The sequence below is a fragment of the Coenobita brevimanus genome, chromosome 108 (assembly GCF_032717465.1).
Source record: "Coenobita brevimanus isolate Jiangsu-jjx chromosome 108, ASM3271746v2, whole genome shotgun sequence".
Lineage (NCBI taxonomy): Eukaryota > Metazoa > Arthropoda > Malacostraca > Decapoda > Coenobitidae > Coenobita > Coenobita brevimanus.
Genome location: NC_137061.1, coordinates 5,280,211 through 5,300,612, shown reverse-complemented (window position 1 = coordinate 5,300,612; position 20,402 = coordinate 5,280,211). Strand labels below are relative to the sequence as shown.

Sequence of the window (20,402 nt, the reverse complement as noted above, 5' to 3'; positions counted from 1 at the left end):
AAAATGGGAAAGTAGCTGGGGTTGATGAGGTGTATGCAGAGATGCTTAAGTGTAGTGGAGAGAGTGGAATGAAGTGCTTGTTGGAGATATGTAAGAAGGCATGGATGAGTGAAACTGCCTGCAGAGTGGAAAAGGCTGTGATTGTACCCCTGTACAAAAATAAAGGTGAGTGAAGTGAGTGCAAGATATTGAGACATAATTTTATTGAGTGTTGTAGGGAAGGTATATGGAAGAATTATTATAGAGAGGATAAGAGAGAGATATCAAAAGTCCTAATGAGTGATGAACAGGGTGGCTTTAGAAGTGGCAGAGGATGTGTGGATCAGATATTTGCAGTGAGACAGATAGCAGAGAAGGCTTGTGAGAAAGATCATAAGGTGTTTATGGCATTCATGGATCTGGAAAAAGTATAAGACACTGTGGACAGAGAGGGAGTGTGGAAAGTTCTGTGCATGTACAGTGTAGATAGTAAGCTGCTAGGTGCCATCAAGAGTTTTTATAATGGTAGTGAAGCATGTGTAAGGGTTAATGGGCATCTAAGTGACTGGTTCACAATCGGTGTGGGCGTGCAACAAGGTTGTGTGATGTCCCCTTGGTTGTTCAATATATATATGGATGGGGTGATGAGAGAAATAAAAACACTAGTAATGAAGAAAAGGGTGGTGTTGGTAATGAATGGTGATGGATGGAATATCTCTTATTTGTTGTATGCTGATGATACAGTGCTGCTTGCTAGTACCGGGCAAGAACTTGGTAGGCAAGTGCAGAGTTTTGCTGATGTCTGTGAGTGTCATGCCTTGAGAGTGAATGTAAAAAAGAGTTAAGTAATGGTTATTGAGAGAGAAGATGACTCCCAGTGCAGTGTTACAGTGAATGGAGAGTGACTGGACTTGGTGAGAGTTCAAATACCTGCGTACAGTGATAGAAAAGAGAGGAAAATGTGCAAAAGAAGTTGAAAGTAGAGTGACACAAGGAAGAAAAGTAACTGGTGCAATGAAGGCCTTGATAAGAAACAGAGGCTTGAGTGTTGCAGCTGCACGAGGCATACATGAAGGAGTGTTAGCGTCAACTAACATATGGATGTGAGACTATAGTGTGGCATGAGAATGAGAAGTCAAGAGTAAGAGTAGTGGAGATGGGACTGCTGAGGAATGTATGTGGAGTACAGAGGGTGGACAGGATACGAAGTAATGTGATTCGTGAAAGATGTGGAGTGAGGAAGTCGGTGGACATCAGAATCGAAGAGAGTGTGCTGAGATGGTATTTCATGTGGAAAGAGTGGATAAACAATAGAGTGGTGAAAAATGTATATCTGAACAAATTTGAAGGAGGGAAGAGGTGTGGTAGGCCAAGGAGAAGGTGGAGAGATATGGTGGATGAGTGTGTGAGGAAGAGAAGTTGGGAAGTCAATGAGGCTAGGGAACTGACAAGAGATCGAGCCAGCTGGATGAATGTTGTGAGGAGAAGTGCATGATCAGTGATTTGGCACTCCTTTTTAACGTGGCAGTGTCCGGATTGACTCAATCAGATACGTTTATTTGAAGCTACAGAACGTGGTGAATGTTTTTGGCGTATCAGATAGTGCCGGGATTCTGGGGGCTTGAATGATGAGTGATTGGAAGTGTGGATTGGGCAGATTTGGGCTGTCTGGACATTGCTATTCCTCACCCATCCCTCGGGTTGGAAAGGAGGTCCAAATGATGATGTCTTTAATACAGAATTTAATGTTTTCCTTGTGTGTTTGCAGTCATTTGGTACGTACCTAATGGGGAGTGATAAGAAAAGCGGTGCACACAAGCTGTACAACCCAAGTGACTATTCCCCTTACGCGTGTTATCAAAAGATGTTCGAGGCAAAAGATGCACCATGGGAGCAACGTTATGAAGTGTTTAAGGTGGGGCTTTTGCATCTATTGAAGGGATAGTGAAAAAATGTTTGCGTTCAGTTAAAGATTTATCATGTTAATTCTGAATCCCTTGCACCATGTTAAAATGTGTCTGTCTATCCATTTCTAGATGCCTTAATCCCATAAAAGGTAGCCACGAAAAATCACTTCCACATCACTGTCCTTTGCCATTTGACTGCTTTCCCTCTGACTCCCCTGTTTTCTCACACATCTCTCCACTTCATCCCTCCATCTCATCCTTGGTCTCCCCCACTTCCCTAATCACTTGTTCTCCACCTCAGATAATGCTTTCTTATTCCCAGGATATCCTAAACTACTTCTGACAGTATTGCCTTGTTATTACCAAGATATCCTTGAGCACTTCCATCCTTTGTTCACTTCTTCCCTACTGCTACTACTACTGCAACTACTACTGCAACTACTGCTGCTACTACTGCTACTGCTGCTACTACTACTACTACTACTACTACTACATTATTATTATTATTATTACATCATCATCTTTGTATCTCATTCGTAGGACATCATCAGACACTTCCACCCAGTGTTCCATCACTTCTTCCTGGAGCAGTACCCATCGGTGCAGGAGTGGCAGAGGCGTCGTGTGGCATACACACGGTCAGTCGCCACCACCTCAATGGTCGGCTATGTCCTGGGCCTGGGTGACCGACACCCAGAGAACATACTCATTGACCGATCCACTGCCGAGCTCATCCACATTGACCTCGGGATTGCCTTTGAGCTGGGGAAAGTCCTGCCCACCCCAGAGACCGTACCTTTTCGTTTGACACAGGTATGACATGGAAAAATTACACTTTCATCATCAGAACAACTCTAGTATTACATAAAATCCTTATCCATGTTGACCTAGGACTTCATTTAAGTTGGGGAAAGTCCTGCTGCCCACTCCATGGCCTGTACACTTCCATATGACACAGGTTACGCTGAAAATTATTACCCTCACATGCTCAGGATTATTCTAGGATGGCCATATGGTCAGGAGAACTGTAGTATTCTGTTTCAGGTAATTCCAAGGCTAAACTGTACAGAAACATGATTATTATTATTATTATTATTATCATCATCATCATCATCATCCGGACCTCCTTTCCCACCCTTGGGCATTTTAATTTTGGTATCCTCACAAAAAATATAATTTTAATACAGTGTATGGGTAGAGTACATTTTGCTCATTTAAGCCACAGTAAATGGAGGAAGTTAAGAGACCAAAGAGAAAGTTATATGTAGAGGGAAAGAGAGAGGTGAAAAGATTAGTAAGAGAGAGTAAGAAGAAAGTGGAATTTGAGTGTAAAGTGGAGGGAATCTAAGAAAATGTTCTGATAGGAGGTAAAGAGAGTTAGACAGGGTGATAAAGAAGTTAGTAGGGGAGTGAAAGATAAAAATGGTAGATTGATAGTGGAGAAGGGAGAAAAAGTGAATGGACAGAGAGAACAGTGTAAGGAACTGTTAAATATAGAAAATGAAATTAATGTTAGTATAAGTGGCTGGGAGAAGGAGGGAGGTGGGAAGGGAGGAAGAGATCAGTAAGATGGATGTAGTGGAAGCAGTGAAGAAAGTCAAAATGGGGGAATCCCCAGGAACTGATGGAGTGTGTGGTGAAATGATGAAACATTGGTGAAATATAATAGTAGAATGGATGTGGAAGATGTGCAGATTGGCCTGGGAGGAAGGTAGAGTCCTGGAGGATTGGAAATCAGGTATAATTATTCCCCTGTACAAAGAAAAAGGGGAAAAAGAAGTACAACCTATATGTGGTAATCATAGAGGCATTTGTCTTCTTAGTGTAATAGGAAAGTACGAGGTGCTACCCAAAAGTTCCAATAATTAGAACAGAGGAAGCCAACCGTTTGTTTTTGCCACTAGGAGGAGTCAGCAGCACCCCTTGTGCATCGGTGTGGCCCCAGCTGTGTCTGTGGGTAGACGTGTTGTTGAGCTATGGTTTCTATTGTAATGTGGTGTGTAGGTGGTTTGGTGGTTTTGCAATGGTGGGCCAGTGGTGCAACAATGTCAAGTTGATATTGATCATTTTCTTCAATATCCAAGGGATTGTTCACAAGGAATTCATCCCACCCAGTCAATCTGTCAGCGGAAAGTTTTACTGCGAAGTTTTGCAGCTTCTGAGGGAGAACATCCACCGCAAACGTCCAGAACAGTGGAAAAATAAGGACTGGGTCCTGCATCATGACAACGCCCCCGCCCACACATCAGTTTTTGTCTGGCAGTTCCTGGCTTCCACTAACATGATAGTCATTCACCACCCACCCTATTCACCTGACCTTGCCCTCTGTGACTTTCTCCTGTTCCCAAGCTGAAATTACGTCTGAAAGGGCATCGATTTGACTCGATTGAGGAGATCCAGGCAGTTTTGCAGGAGGTGCTCAAGACTGTCATGCCTGAAGCCTTCCAGGGCAGGTGGGACCACTGTATACATGTCCAAGGGGATTACTTTGAAGGCAACAGTGAGAACTAGGAGGTAAGGTAACTTATTTTCCTACATCCATCCATCCATCATCCAATTCCACATTGCCCCATGAGGAGCGTAGGAGCCCGGGGCTACCATATTCAAATTACTGGAACTTTTGGGTAACACTTTGTATATGATGGGATACTTATCGACAGAGTTAGAGAAATAACAGAGGAATTAGTTGGACAAGAACAGGGAGGCTTTTGGAAGGGAAGAGGTTGTATAGGTCAGATATTCATTCCTAGATCATTAGTGGAGAAGTTTCTAGAGAAGGGAAAGAAGTGTATGCGGCTTTCATGGAGTTGGAGAAAGCATATGACAGGGTGGATAGACAAGGATTGTGGAAAGTATTAAGAATATATGGAGTAGATGGGAAGTTGTTGAATGCTGTGAAGAGTACGAATGATGGTGCTAAGGCTGCAGTGCGTGTGGATAGTGAACTGAGTTAATTTTTCTGTTTGAAGGTTGGATTGAAACAAGGATGTGTCAGGTCTTCATGGTTGTTCAGTCTGTATATGGATGGGGTTATAATATAGGTACAAGGTAGGGTAGTGGATGTTGGAATGGTCCTAATGAGAGGGAACAATGTGTGGAAACTCCCTGTACTGTTGTTTGCAGATGATACTGTGTTGCTAAGTGAAGACGAAGGGAAACTGCTAGGCTTGGTGGATGAGTCTGGGAGAGTGTGTAAGAAATAGAATATAAAGGTGAATGTAGGGAAGAGCAAAGTTATGGTTTTTGAGAGAAGTGAGGTCAATAAATGTACAATGAGGTTGGATGGGGAGGAAATGGAAAATGTGAGTGCATTTAAGTTCTTGGGTAGTTTGATGAGTAAAGCTGGAAGTTTAGAGGGTGAAGTGCTTGAAGGGGTACAACAAGGAAGAAAGGTTGCTGGTTCCTTGAAAGCAGTGATTAGAAACAGGGAATTGAGCATGGAAGTGAAAAAGTTACTGCATGACAGTATTGTGATACCAACTCTAATGTAGGGAGGTGAAGGTTGGACCTTGTTGGAGGGACAGAAGTCAAGAGTGAGAGCAGTGGAAATGAGTTATTTACGAGGAGCATGGAGAGTCACAGGGAGAGACAGACTGACAAATGGGGAAGTGAAGGAGTGTTGTGGTGTGGATGTGGATGTGATAGAAAGCGTTTGGAGAAACACATTGAGGAGGTTTGGCCATGTGGAGAGGATGGTGAGTGAGAGACTGACCAGGAGAATGTATATGAGTGAGGTGGAGGAGGGGAGAGGGAGGGGGAGGCCAAGGATGAGATGGAGGGATGGAATGGAGAGGTATATGAGAGAAGGGGGGTGTGAGCTGGGAGCAGGGCAGTGAAATGGTGGGGGACAGGATGGCATGGAGGCGATTTGTTTGTGGCCACCCCTTATGGGATTAAGGCATCTGGCAATAGATTGATAGATAAATTTGGAGTTACATGGAGAGACACACCGACAAATGAGGAAGTGAAGGAGTGTTGTGTTGTGGATGTGATAGAAAGCATTTGGAGAAATACATTGAGGTGGTTTGGTCATGTGGAGAGGATGGAGAGAGAGAGAGCCTAACGAGGAGAGTGTATGTGAGCAAGGTGGAAGGGGGGGAGAGGGACAGGGAGGCTGAGGATGATATTGAAGGATGGAGTGGAGAAGTATATGGGAGAGGGGGAGTGTGAGCTGGGGGAGGGTAATGAAATGGCAGGGGACAGGGCTAAGTGGAGGTGATTTGTTTGTGGCCATACCTTACAGGATTAAGGTGTCCAGCAATAGATAGAAAGATAGGGAAATGTTCTCTGTGCCATTGAATTTATGATAGACAAAATTAAAAGAGCACCTTGCTAAGCATACTATCTAATTGCCACAAATACAGATTACCAACATTAAGAAGCAGAAATACATCGAATCCAGAATACATATGAATATGAGAGGAACACAGTTTATCAGTTCAACACAAGACCTATATCACACTTATGACTCAATCTTGCATCCTCCCTTCCAAAATGCAGTAGTAATTGTAGTAGTTGCAGCCCCAAGTTCATTTGAGATGTAATCTGAGTAGCATGCTGATTGAATTTGGTCCCTCCCACCATCCTTCTTTTTGGGGAAAGGGGGGGAGTTGAGGGACTTATGTATAGGTGGATATTGCAACTGCTTGGTCATATCAGTGGCACCACATGAAGGCATCCCTCTCCAGCCCCTCCCTCCACATAAGAACAAGAAACAAACAACTGCCCCTCTCCCGGTGACAACCAAGTGAGATACCGAGAACCACTGTCTGACTAATTTCTTCATTCCTGCAACATTTGCAGTCCTTCCTCTAACTTTTGCATTGTTGAACACCACCTCACCTCCTCTAAACCTCACCTTCTTCTCCTGAGATTCAGCTGTCTGAGGCGAATGATAGCAAACCCTTTTGTGTCCTCCTGCTTTCTCTATACTCGATTCAAAGCCAGAAGTGGCTGTTGTGTATATGTACACAACAACGTATCTTGCACTCATATTCCAGAACTTAAATCTTCTGAATTCTCTACACTTTGGCTTTGCTGTCTTGTGATTCTCTAACTAAATATATCTATGCTGTTTACTTATCCCCTGTTGTACTGACTATGAAAAATTCTTTGACTGTCTTGCTTCTAGGATGCAGCACATCTTATTCATTAATTTCTCCTTTCTGTGGAGATTTCAGTGTTCATCACCACCTTTAGCTCTCCTTTCCTTTTGCTTATCCACCTGGTGAACAAGCCTACATCTTTTCTATCCTTAATGACCTGGAGCAGTTTGTACAGCACCCTACCCGTATGCCTGGCCGGCTTAGAGAAAGTTCCAACATACTTGACCTCTTCCTTATAATTATAATTATCCATCCATCCATCCATCATCCAATCCTATGTTGCCACATGAGGAGTGTAGAAGCCCAGGGCTAGGCAAGTTGGTCCTGACATTTAAGATGAGGGTGACCAGCCTTGCTCATCCCTGAGTGGCGTTACATGAGCACTAAACTCCAACCATCCCTTGGATGTAAACCTTCACCAGCTCAGTCTGATTGGAACGCCACAATTACCCACTAAACCGCCAGGCACCATAAACTTATGTGGTTACCACCCAGCATAGTGAATGGTTTCCTGGTGTACAGGAAACCATTTGGCTTGCCACTCAGTGTAGAGTCACCCATAGGCAGAAGGAACAGGAAAGAATGAAGGAAAGAAAGACAAAAGAGGAAATGTAAGGTCACCCATAGGCAGAAGGATGAGGAAAGAATGAAGTAAAGAAAGACAGAAGAGGAAGGAAGGAAAGGAGGGAGGAGAGGAAAGGGCACCCGAGAGCAGCACTACATCGAGTGAGTCGATAGTGAGCACTCCCACCTACCACAAATTATAATTATAATTATAATTCTGTCTATAATTCTGCTTATACTGTTAATCTTTCCTCTCCTTTGGGCTCCTCTGATCACAACCTTATCACCTTGACCTGTCCTATCGCTCCAGTAAGGCCTGTAGACCCTTGCAAGAAGCGTCAGTTGTGGCACCTGAGCTGCTGATTGGTAGGCCCTCATGCAGCACTTCTTTTATTTTCCCTGAACTAATTATTGCTTCCATGGCCAAGAGCTATGTGAGTGTGCTTAGTGCATTACGGAGGTTGTTCACTCGGGCATAGAAACATACATTCCTTTCTCATATCCTGTGACTAATGCAAAAAATCCTTGGTTTTAACCCTTACACCGCGGGCTTGTTTCCCAATGTTTTGCGTGTCCTGCGGACATATTCGGGCTCCGACAGACTCTCAAAAAAATATTTGCCAAAAATCAGTTATTAGTTCTAGAATATTAGAATTACATATGCATATGGCACATACCTTCAGCTTTCTCCGGGGATGTTTGTTGAGCCTTCGTTGATTACCGTAGGACTAGTGGAGACCTCTGAAGTTGGGTAATGATGTCTCCACTTTACACTTCCCGACAACCCGTAATATGATTACCACAGCCAGATATTATCACTATAAACACTATTCTATGATTATCAAGTAGTTTGGGATCCATACTCCAAAAAAAACCCACTGTGAAAGCAATGAAAATTACGAGCGCGTATGACCTTCCCACTTGCTCTAGTTTACTGTTGGTATTCTGTCATTTATTATTCATAAAACCCCTCACACTTTATATTTCTATTACCATATAACACTTATATATATCTGCAGTCTTTATACATAAGTTTCCTTCAGTAGTATTAGTTTATTGTCACTGAAGTTATTCAATTTTTCATTCAGTAAAATACGTAGAGAGCCACGGATTCACTTTCACTGTTATAACCTCAAGTATTTATACTCATATTCTTATATTACTAATTACTTACATTTCTATTTACATTTTCTATTGTATTTTCAATATTTACACTTCTATTTTACTTACACCATGTTATTCACTGTCACTTTCAGTAACATAAAACTATATTATACTGTTCAGTCATATGTACTGTACATCCATTGCTTTCACTTGCTATTTACACATTATTTACACATTATTTTCACATTATTTTCCTTTTCCACATGCACTTTTAGAACTGCTTCTGGCTGTGGTAATCAAAGAAGCAGGTAACACAGAGGGGAACCTGGCATTCAGCGCACTGCCAAGAGGTGCGTTTGTGCTCAGGTGTGCATCGGGTGGTATGTGCACACACCTGGCACCTGCAGATCGCAGCCTTCCTCTTGCTTGTGGCAGGCATTTGCACCAGTCTGTGCCGATCCATGTACGCCCTCTGCTCAAGTCTGTCGGGAAGTGTTACTGGATGGCGCCTTGGAGTTGCTGCTGTCACCCTACCATATCTTTCAAGCAGCTGCTGAACACAAGTCCTGGCGAACAACCTCAGGGAGAAGGACTTGGGTGACTTGACCTTCATCTTGTACAGGATGAAGGCGTTCAGCATCGTTATGTCTGTGAGATGCAGAAAAACTTTCCTGTACCACCTAGTATTCTTCCTGAGGCAGCGATCTCTCCAATCATCATGTTGGACTAGTCCACCAGCCGCATGTTGGTATTGTAGTCTAAGACAGCATCAGGTTTCCTCACAGGTTCGCCTGTCCTACGGTCGACCTTCCCACTGTCTGTCATTTCCCCCTTGTGTACGGTGGTGAGCATGTGCACAACCCTCTTGTCATGCCACCGTATTGCCAGCATCTTCTCAGACTTGCGTAGGTGCACGTCTCCTCGCTGCGAGGTTTCTGCCTCTGGGAATTTAGGGAAGTGGGCAAGATTACTCTTGACAGTGCCGCAGGAGCCGATGCCGTGCTCTGAAAGGTATTTGGTAAGTTTCGGTGCTGTATAATAGTTGTCTGTATACAGCACATGATTCCCACCAAAATACCTTTCAAGGAGCACTTTCACTACACAGCCTGAGAAGCCAAGGGGGGGTGTTTTATCCAGATTGACAGTGCTGGCTGAATAAATGATTAAGTCAAGGATGTACCCCGTCTTACAGTCGCACAGTACGAAGAACTTGATTCCAAAGCGATGGCGTTTGCTTGGAATGTACTGCACAAACCTAAGACGTCCTCTGAACAAAACCAAGGATTCGTCAATGACAACCTTCTGAAAGGGGTGGAAAAATGTCATAAACTTATCCTTCATTCTGCTCAGAATCTTCCGGATCTTCCAGAGTGGGTCGGTTTGGGAAGGTACATCATTGTCGGCAAAGTGCAAGTTTCCCATGATGTTCCGGAAGCGATCTCTGGCCATGTACTTATTGAAGGTGGGTGAGGGTAGTAAGGGGTCCATGGACCAGTATTCTTCCAACTCATGCTTCTTTGAGTGTGGCATGAGAAGCATGAGGGCGATGAACACTTACAGCTCCTGCACTCCCAGCATGGACCACTGTTGCATCTTGGCTGCACGTGTACCACTTGCAGCACATTGTGATTCATACCTGTTGGTCTCATCACATATGTGCTGCATGACTTCGTCATCGAGGAAGGCCAAAAGGAAGTCCACACACTCAGCATCCTCGTCAAGAGTGAAGACAGGCTGTATTCCTGAGGAACTCTCGTCAAAATGGAAATGTTTCGGGACAAAATCGGACCCTTCCGTCCACGCGAAGGCGTCCAGGATTCCCTGTCGTGGCGGTGTAGGGTGGGTGAGGGTGGAGGGTGGCTGTGAGGCAGATTTATCAGGTTCAAGGTCACTCACACTGACCCTGCCGTACAGCACTAGCAGCCCTTACTCTACTAGCAACTCTGCTTTTACGGGTCAGGGATTTACCTCTTCCTCTATGGCCTGCCTTCACTGTTGATGCTGGTGGTGACTCCAACGACGAAGACTCCAGAGAAAATTCAGCTGAAGAAGAGGAAGAAATGAGTGAAGTGGGGCTTGGGGAACGGGGAGGTAAATCAACTCGGGACTCATGGCGGGCTGGGTCACGCGGGGCCATTGATCCAGGGCTAACCCGCCGCCTTTTCATTCCCTTCCCAAATTCCTTCCCTTGCTGCACTAACGGCTCCTTTCCCTTGAAGCTAGGGATAACTTGGGACACTGAAGCACTCATACTAGTAGTTTCTGGCACGATTTCCTCACCCGCCTCATCACACGAATACCCCGAAGGGTCAAAGTCACTATCCATCATTACCATAGATAATTCGGCTAGTTCACGTTCCACTGCAGAGTCACTTAGTCCTTTCCTGCTTCCCCCATGAGTTTTTCTGGGTGTAGAGGTCACGGGGCCTTTTGCAATGGGCGCAGAAGCGGCAGAAATGGCGGGGCGCGAGTGCGACATGCTTTGACCACAGAGGAGGACAAGGAACTAAATGGCGCGGCTTATCTGAGAAGGCAAGGGTTGACAGTGACAATGGGGTTGACAGCTGCTAACTTACATGCTAATAAATTATTGGTAGAAAATCTCGGCAATACATAAAGAAATAGGTAGTTCCAGGTGAATGTAAATGTCACTTAGGCTTCTTGCTTCCTTTCTAATATATATTTTTATTACAGAAATAGATTACAAGGCATAATTCAAGGGGAAATTACCGTGGGAATGTAGCGAATGAATGCATGTGAGGTGTTGTCAGGTGATAATTAGCCAATTCCTGGTGTATACCACTATCACGTACCTTATTTTTTTTGGTATATATTATTTGGTATAAGTATAGGGCATAGGGCTTATTTCAATGGATGAAATCTGTGGAAAAATCCGGGGGAGATTTGCTTAGCACAGCGCGGCCGAGGAGGTGAGAGGACAGGGTAACGGAGGGGAGGTAGGGAGGGGAGTCAGGAACGGGGGAACATGGCTAAAATGTCAACAATGGATGGGAGTACAGATGAGATTTGGAGTGCTGACTAGTGTTGGACATTGGCAGTACTGATAGATGATACAAGCCCCAACTTGAAAGCCCGGGATAATTCAAAATAACACAGAATCACAAAAGTGACGCCCTGTGGCATGATCCATTGCACCCAAACATCACGAAAGTGACGCCCCGTGGTTAAGGGGTTAATCACGCTTGATCTAATGCCATCCACAACAAGGAGAAGGCCTACAAAAGGTACTGGAGCCAACCCACCCCTGAATCTCATCTCATTTATGTTTCTGCCCGGAATCATACCAAGTCTGTTCTTTCCTCTGCTAAAAATGTTTTTATTCCTACTAAATGGTCTGAACTTTCCAACTCAGATTCTTACCACTCCTTCTGGCATCTTGCCAAAAACCTTTTAACAACTTTACTTCATCATCCTTCCCTCCTCATTTTCACTGTGATGGCTCTGTAGCTATTTCTTCCACTGATAAAACAGAACTCTACACCCAGACCTTCTCCAGTTCAACCTTATATGATTCCGGTGCTGTTCCTCCATCACTTCCCCCTTCTGACTTTGTTATGGCTGACATTAATATTTCTTCAATTAATGTATTTTCTGTCATCACTGGCCTCAATACTAACAAAGGATATAGGCCTGAAGGGGCCTTTCCTGTTGTCGTCAAGAACTGTGCTTCTTTGCTTACACCCTGCCGACACAAACTCTTTTGCCTTTGTTTGTGAACTTGTATCTTCCTGCAGGAAGTTTCTTCTCATTCAGCCTTTCCCAAAAAAGGGTGGCCGTTCCCAGCCTTCTGACTATCCCCCAATTGCTTTAACATCCTGTATTTCGGAAATTTTGGAATATATTCTTTGAAAAAATTTAAAGTACCTTTCCAATCATAACCTTGTTTGTGATCATCAGTATTGGTTCTGTCAGAGTTGCTCTGCTGGCTATCTTCTCATCTACCTATTAGATTCCTGGTCATCCTCCTCCTGGGACATTGGCAAAACCTTTGCCATTGCACTTAACATCTCACAGGCTTTCGATCAAGTCTGGCATAAATCTTTAATTTTCAAACTGCCCTCTTGTGGTTTCTATCCTTCAATCTGCGCCTTCATCTCTAGCTTCCTTTCCGGTCATTGCGTATTTGCTGTTATAGACTCTCACAGTTTTTCTCGTAGAGCTATGAACAGTGATGATCTTCAGGGCTCTGTCCTATCACCGACTCTCTTCCTTTTACTCTTCAGTAATCTTTTAAGCCCTACATCTATCTATCTATCTATTGCCAGACGCCTCAATCCCGTTTGGGGTGGCCACAAACAAATCGCCTCCAAGTCGCCCTGTCCCCCGCCATTTCACTGCCCTACTCCCAACTCACACCCCCCTCTCTCATATACCTCTCCACCCCATCCCTCCATCTCATCCTCGGCCTCCCCCTCCCTCTTTCCCCCTCCACCTCACTCACATACACTCTCTTCATCAGTCTTTCATCCTCCATCCTCTCCACATGGCCAAACCACCTCAGTGTGTTCCTCATAACGCTTCCTATCACATCCACATCAACACCACAATGCTCCTTCATATCCTCATTCGTCAGCCTGTCTCTCCATGTGACTCCACAGGCTCCTCTTAAATAACTCATTTCCACTGCTCTCACTCTTGACTTGTGTCCTTCCAACAACGTCCAAGCTTCACTTCCGTACGTTAGAGTTGGTATCACAATACTGTCGTGTAGTAACTTTTTCACTTCCATGCTCACTTCCCTGTTTCTTATCACTGCTTTCAAAGAACCAGCAACCTTTCTTCCCTGCTGTACCCTTTCAAGCACTTCACCCTCCAAACCTCCATCCTTACTCATCACACTACCCAAGTACTTAAACGTACTCACATTTTCCAATTCCTCACCATCCAACCTCGCTGTACATTCACTGACTTCACCTCTCTCAAAGACCATCACTTTACTCTTCCCTACATTCACCCCCAGATTCCGTTTCTTACACACTCTCTCAGACTCATCCACCAAGCCTTGCAGCTCCCCATCGTCTTCACTCAACAACACAGTATCATCTGCAAACAACAGTACAGGGAGTTTCCAAACACTATCCTCTCTCTCCAGGGCCACTCCAACATCCACTACCCTACCTTATACCTCTTTTATTACCCCATCCATGTACAGATTGAACAACCATGGAGACTTGACACATCCCTGTTTCAACCCAACTTTCAAAGAGAAAAATTCACTTTGTTCACCATCCACATGCACTGCAGCCTTCGCACCATCGTACATACTCTTCACAGCATTCAACAACTTCCCATCTACTCCATATATTCTTAACACTTTCCACAATCCTTGTCTATCCACCCTGTCATATGCTTTCTCCAAATCCATGAAAGCCGCATACAACTTCTTTCCCTTCTCTAGAAACTTTTCCACTAAAGATCTAAGTATGAATATCTGATCTACACAACCTCTTCCCTTCCTAAAGCCTCCCTATTCTTCTCCAACTAATTTCTCTGTTCTTTCTCTAACTCTGTCAATAAGTATCCTACCATACACTTTTCCTATTATACTAAGAAGACAAATGCCCCTATGATTACCACACACTTCTTTTTCCCCTTTTCCTTTGTACAAGGGAATAATTATACCTGATTTCCAATCCTCCGGGACTCTACCTTCCTCCCAGGCCAATCTGCACATCTTCCACATCCATTCTACTACTATCTCTCCCCCATGCTTCAGCATTTCACCACACACTCCATCAATTCCTGGGGCTTTCCCTGATTTAACTTTCTTCATTTGCTTCCACAACTTCTATCCTACTGATTTTTTCCTGTCTTCTCACCTCCCTCCTTCTCCCAGCCATTCCCCAGCCACTTATACTCGCATTACTTCCATCCTCTACGTTCAACAATTCCTTAAAGTGTTCTCTCCATCTGCTCACTTTTTCTCCCTTCTCCACTAGTAATCTACCATTTTTATCTTTCACTCCCCTGCTAACTTCACTTCCACCCTGTCTTACTCTTTTCACCTCTCTCCAGAACATTTTCTTACAGTCCCTCCACTTTACACTCAGATTCCTTCCAAATTCCTCATCCACTCTCTTCTTACTCTCTCTTACTAATCTTTTCACCTCTCTCTTTCTTTCTACATATAACTCTCTCTTCCGCCTCTCAACCTCTTCCACGCCCCTATTTCTCATCCATTCATTGTATGCTTTCTTCTTTTGTGCCACAGCCTGTTTCACCTCTTCAGTCCACCATGCTGTTCTTTGCACCCCCCTCCGTCTTCTCTTCCTTCCACACACCACATCACATGCTGCACATATTTCTTCTGTAAATATTCTACACACACCTTCCACGTCTCCCATCTGCTCCAGTTCATATTTGCCGAATCGTTCCTCCACTTCTCTCTTATACTCTGCCTTTTTCTCATCCTCTTGTAACCTTTCCACTCTCCTTACAACTACTCCTGCCTCTCGTCTTTCCCTTCTTCTATTCCTCCATCTTACTTGAATTCTAATTCTGGCCACCACCAAGTAGTGTGTCAGAAAGTCCACTCCCCCAACCTCTATAAACTCTTGCATCCATTACACATCTTCGCATCCTTTCATCGACACACACATAATCAATCATTGCCTTCCTTTCATTCAGTTCACCACCCACCCTTCTCATCACTCGCCATGTATACCTGTGGATCATTTTATGCCTGAAGAGGGTATTGGCTATCACCAACCCCCTCCCAGCACAAATGTCCACTAATGCACTCCCATTCTCATCTGTCTCAGCAGGCATACCCCACTCACCAACTATTCCATCCACCTTCACATTCCCAACTTTACCATTCATATCACCAATCAAAAACACTCTCTCATTCCTTCCAAACTTTTCCATGCACACTTCTGCATTTGTCCAGAACTCTTCTCTCACTCTTCTAGCACGATCTTGCGTTGGTGCATACACACACACAATCGCCCACATTTGTATTCCAACTTTCAACTTTACCCACACAATCCTTGACCCAACTGATCCATACTGTCTTATGCTCCTCTTCCATCTTTTACTCACAACTATACATACTCCTTCCTTTGCCCTCTCATTCTCACCTACTCCTGCACATATACCCCATCCATACTCCCATTCTCTCACACTTTCTCCTCTCCATTTTGTTTCAGTTATTCCACATACATCCACTTTCGCATCCTCAAACACCTGGACAATCTCTCTCTCTTTCACCTCATCATTCGCTCCCCTTACATTCCAAGTTCCAATTACAATGTCCTTTGTCCGGTCCTTGGTCGTCATCGTTTGGTCAGTCCTTGTCCGAGGCTTATTGTTTGTTTTTTTAGTTGTTTTCCGACTCTCTTCCTTATACTCTTCAGTAATCTTTTAAGCCCTACATCTAACCCTGTTTAAGCCCTTCGTCTAACCCTATCCACATACACTGATGATGCCACCCTTCACCTTTCCACTTGCTTTCTGCAGCATTCATCTCAACAGTTACTACAACAGTCAGGGGATGAGGCTGTGGCACACCCAATGTCTGACTTGGCTCATATCTCTGATTGGGATAAAAGTAATCTTGTTTTTAATGCATCAGAAACTCAGTTTTTATGTTTCTCAACCCAACAAAATGAACCACAGGAATATCAGTTAATTTTTTACAGTATCCAACTCAGTCGTGTATCATCTTTAAACATGCATGGGGTTTCATTCTCTTGGGATTTATGTTGGAAAGATCATATTACTTCTCTTGTAGAATCTGCTTCCAAGAGATTAGGTATGCTAAGCCAACTCTGTGCTTTCTTTACCCCATGCACAGTTGTTGACTTTATCTATCATAATCCAACATCCAGTCCTATGGTGCCCCGAGAGGAGCATAGGAGCCCTGGGCTAGGGAAGTTGGTCATGACATTTAAGATGAGAGTGACCAGCCTCACTCATCCCTGAATGGCATTACATGAGCAATAAACCCCAACCATCCCTTGAATAAAAACCTGCAGACTCAATCTGATTGGAGCGCCTTAATTGCCCACTAAACCACCAGGCCCATAATATGGTTATATGGTTACCACCCAGCATAGTAAATGGTTTTCTGGTGTACAGGAAACTATTTGGCTTGTCACTCAGTGTAGAGTTACCCATAGGCAGAAGGGAGGGGAAAGAATGAAAGAAAGAAAGACAGAAGAGGGAGTGTAAAGTCACCCATATGCAGAAGGGCGAGGAAAAAATGAAGGAAACAAAGAGAAGAGGATGGAAGGAAGAGAGGAAAGGGCAGATACCCGAGAGCAGCACTGTATCAAGTGAGTGGATGTTGGCTTTATACATGGGTTTTATTCACGCCTGTGTAGAGTACAACTTAATGTGTGGGGAGGGTCCCCACATACAGCTCTTCTCAACAAGGTGGAGTCAAAGGCTTTTTGTCTTATTAACTTTCCTCCTTTTTCTGGCTCCCTTCAACCTCTGTCACTTCACTGCACTGTTGCATGTTTATCTCTTTTCTGTCACTATTTCAGTGGTCATTACTCCCCTGAACTGTGTGCTTGCATCCCTCCACCACTGTGGCAGGCACATAGCACCCATCGAGCAACAAACTCTCATCCTTTCTCTGTCCAACTCTCTAGTGCAGGAGTTAACTGTTACTCCTAGTCTGTCATGTATGCAACAGGGCAGCTGTGGAATTTTCACCCTCTGTCTGTATTGTCTACTGCCTATGATCTCCAGTCTTTCAAACGCAGTGTTTCCAGGCATCTCGAAATGAAAGGAATGGATCTTGAATTTGGCTTTCTGTTATCTTGTTTTTGTTTTTGTCTTGGAGGAAACAATCTTAGGGCTCCTGGCCTTTGGTTCCTTCTTTCTTACATAAAAAAAAGAAAGAAGAAGTAAAAGAAAAGCTTCTCTAGCATCATAAAATCTCTCCCTCCTACACTTAACAAATGCATATTTGATCGCACAACCACCACAGCCATCCAAAACCTTTAGCCAGAGACCATCATTTAAGAACCTGCCACCAAACATGCACCTCTCAGAAACTACCCTACCCAGGGAAATGTGAGTACACCTATCTGGAGTGCATTGCAGCCATCACCCATCCTGGTTGTACTAACACAAAATACAATACAAAAACAATCCACCTACCTACACTGCAGTGTAGCCCCCTTCACCACAACACATTTTTGCCATGCACCACACACAGCACAGACAATCCCTGAACCTAACCCAGACAAAAGATCCCTGGGAGTGACCAGTTAAAGAGGCTGGCTTCCTGCAGTCCACTTGGTTCACATCCAGATGAGCCTATGATTGCAGTCTAGGCAACAACAACAACAACAACAACAACAACAATAGCAACCATAATTTAAAATGAATAAAAAGAGACAGGGTTATGGGACAGCGAGAGAAGTGTAGCATTGTGCAGATAACCAGAATTAACTATCCATCATCCGTCCACCCATCCATCCATCTATCATCATTTCCTTTATTGCTATCTGAAGTGTGTACAGTAGGAGCCTGGGGCTAGGCTATTTAGTCCTGAGATTTAAGCAGAGAGTGACCAATTGCTGTTCCATTTGTGGATTTTTGTAATCAGTAAACCTGAGCCACACATCAGTTGTAAACTCTTACACACCACATTTAATAGCAGCACTGTAATTCACCAGACCACTGGGTGTCTGTTGAGTTTTATGGTTACCATCCATCATAATAAATGGTTTCCTTGGCTTCAGGAAGCCGTTTAGATTGTCACTCAGTTTAAATTCACCTGAAAGCAGCATTACACGAGTGAGTGGATGGTTGGCATCAACACCCACGACATACAAATAATCAGAATTACAGGTACAGTACATGCGTTTTATTTATAACACTTTGTATATGTTGTAGGACATGGTTGATGGTTTGGGTGTGTTGGGCATAGCAGGGAGTCTTCAGGGTGAGAGTGAGGTAACGCTGCGTGTGTTGCGTGAGTGTAGGGAGGTACTGCTTACCGTAGTGGAGGCACTCCGCCATGATCCCCTTTACCACTGGACACTGTCGCCACAACAGGTTGCTCGGCTACAGAATATTGACAAGGAATATGCTGTAGGTATGTATGTTTGCCATAATGAAATGTAACCTAACCTTGCCTTTCATTGACTAACCTCACCTTACCTGACCTGACCTAACCTAGTCAGGGAAAAAAGTAGGTTGTTACTATTATTATTACTGTGTTATTATTCTTACTGTATTATTATTATTATTTTTTATTATTATTACTATTATTATTATTATGCATTAGTATTAGTATTATTATTTTTATTTTTATTATTATTATTATTATTATGTTATTATTATTATTATTATGTTGTATTATTATTATTTTTATTATTATTATTATTATTATTATTACTACTATTATTATTATTATTATTATTATTATTATTGTTATTATTATTACCCATATTATTATTATTATTCTTTTTTGTGATGTTTCTCATACCTACTAATTTTTAACTCATTCCTGCCCCATCCATAGTATCATTGGCTTTATATACCAGGCTTGTAATTCTGCTTGTGTGTCAGTAGCTGGTGGATGCCAACAATGGCTTCAGTTGGACCCCAGAAAGAAAAATAGATTCTCTCTCTCTCTCTCTCTCTCTCTCTCTCTATCTATCTATCTCTATCTCTCTCTTTTCTTATGTAATTAATCATTTATCCATCCTTTTTATCCCAGTCATGGCACCAACAGTATCAATGGCAGAGCGAGTCTTGGAGCAAGTCCGTCTGAAGCTGGAGGGTCATGTGGATGGGCTCTTGCGCACCGTCACTCAGCAGGTGGAAATTCTTCTCCAGGAGGCTGTCGACCTAACAAACCTCTCACGGATCTTCCCTGGTTGGGGGCCTTTTGTGTGATTGACAAACCCAGTTCTTTGTATAGGTGTAGATCAAGGATGTACTTAATCATTTTACCTCTTTGCTGCATTTTATTATACAGTTCTCTTCCTAATCTGGTGTTGCGGAGATAGGCCTTCATGTGATGGTACCAATATAACTGGCCTATGGAGCTGCCTGGTTGTACAGATGTCACTCACTTCCATCCCAGTCTCCCCAAAATGAGGCTGGTGGACTGCAGAAGGAGGACATCTTGACCCTGTAGTCCACTGGGTTCATATTCCCATTGCCTACTGTTAATTGATATTATTTAGCTTGAGAAGGACTTATTGCGCTGGAGGGCAAACAATCTTCAAGTCCCTTCATTGTCAGAGATGTATTTTAATAAAGTCATCTGGAGCAAAAATATTTTCTGTCTATCTATCTATTGTCAGACGCCTTAATCCCTAATACGGGGTGGCCACAAACAAATCGCCTCCACGTCACCCTGTCCCCTACCATTTCACTGCCCTGCTCCCATTTCACACGCCCTTCTCTCATATACCTCTCCACTCCATCCCTCCATCTCATCCTTGACCTTCCTCTCCCTCTCTCCACTACCACTTCACCCACATACACTCTCCTCATCAGTCTCTCACTCTCCATCCTCTCCACATGGCCAAATCACCTCAGTGTGTTTCTCCTAATGCTTCCTATCACATCCACATCCACACCACAACATTCCTTCACATCCTCATTTGTCAGTCTGTCTCTCCATGTGACTCCACAGGCACCTCAAATAACTCATTTCCACTGGTCTCACTCTTAGACATGTGTCCCTCCAACAATGTCTAAGCTTCGCTTCCATACGTCAGAGTTGGTATCACAATACTGTCATGTAATA

At 43.6% G+C, this 20,402-nt stretch overlaps 1 protein-coding gene across 1 annotated transcript in view; it reads left to right on the top strand.

Annotated features, from left to right (window-relative positions):
- The window catches only part of LOC145416941 (serine-protein kinase ATM-like), a 505,436-nt gene extending 485,599 nt beyond the window's left edge, over positions 1 to 19,837 (top strand). Inside the window, exons 55-58 of the mRNA XM_080285796.1 lie at positions 1,748 to 1,894; positions 2,427 to 2,699; positions 18,533 to 18,734; positions 19,362 to 19,837. Of these exons, the coding sequence (XP_080141922.1) occupies positions 1,748 to 1,894; positions 2,427 to 2,699; positions 18,533 to 18,734; positions 19,362 to 19,540 (801 nt within the window). The 3' untranslated portion in view covers positions 19,541 to 19,837. The remainder of the gene's footprint in view (positions 1 to 1,747; positions 1,895 to 2,426; positions 2,700 to 18,532; positions 18,735 to 19,361) is intronic.
- The last annotated feature ends 565 nt before the right edge of the window (positions 19,838 to 20,402 follow it).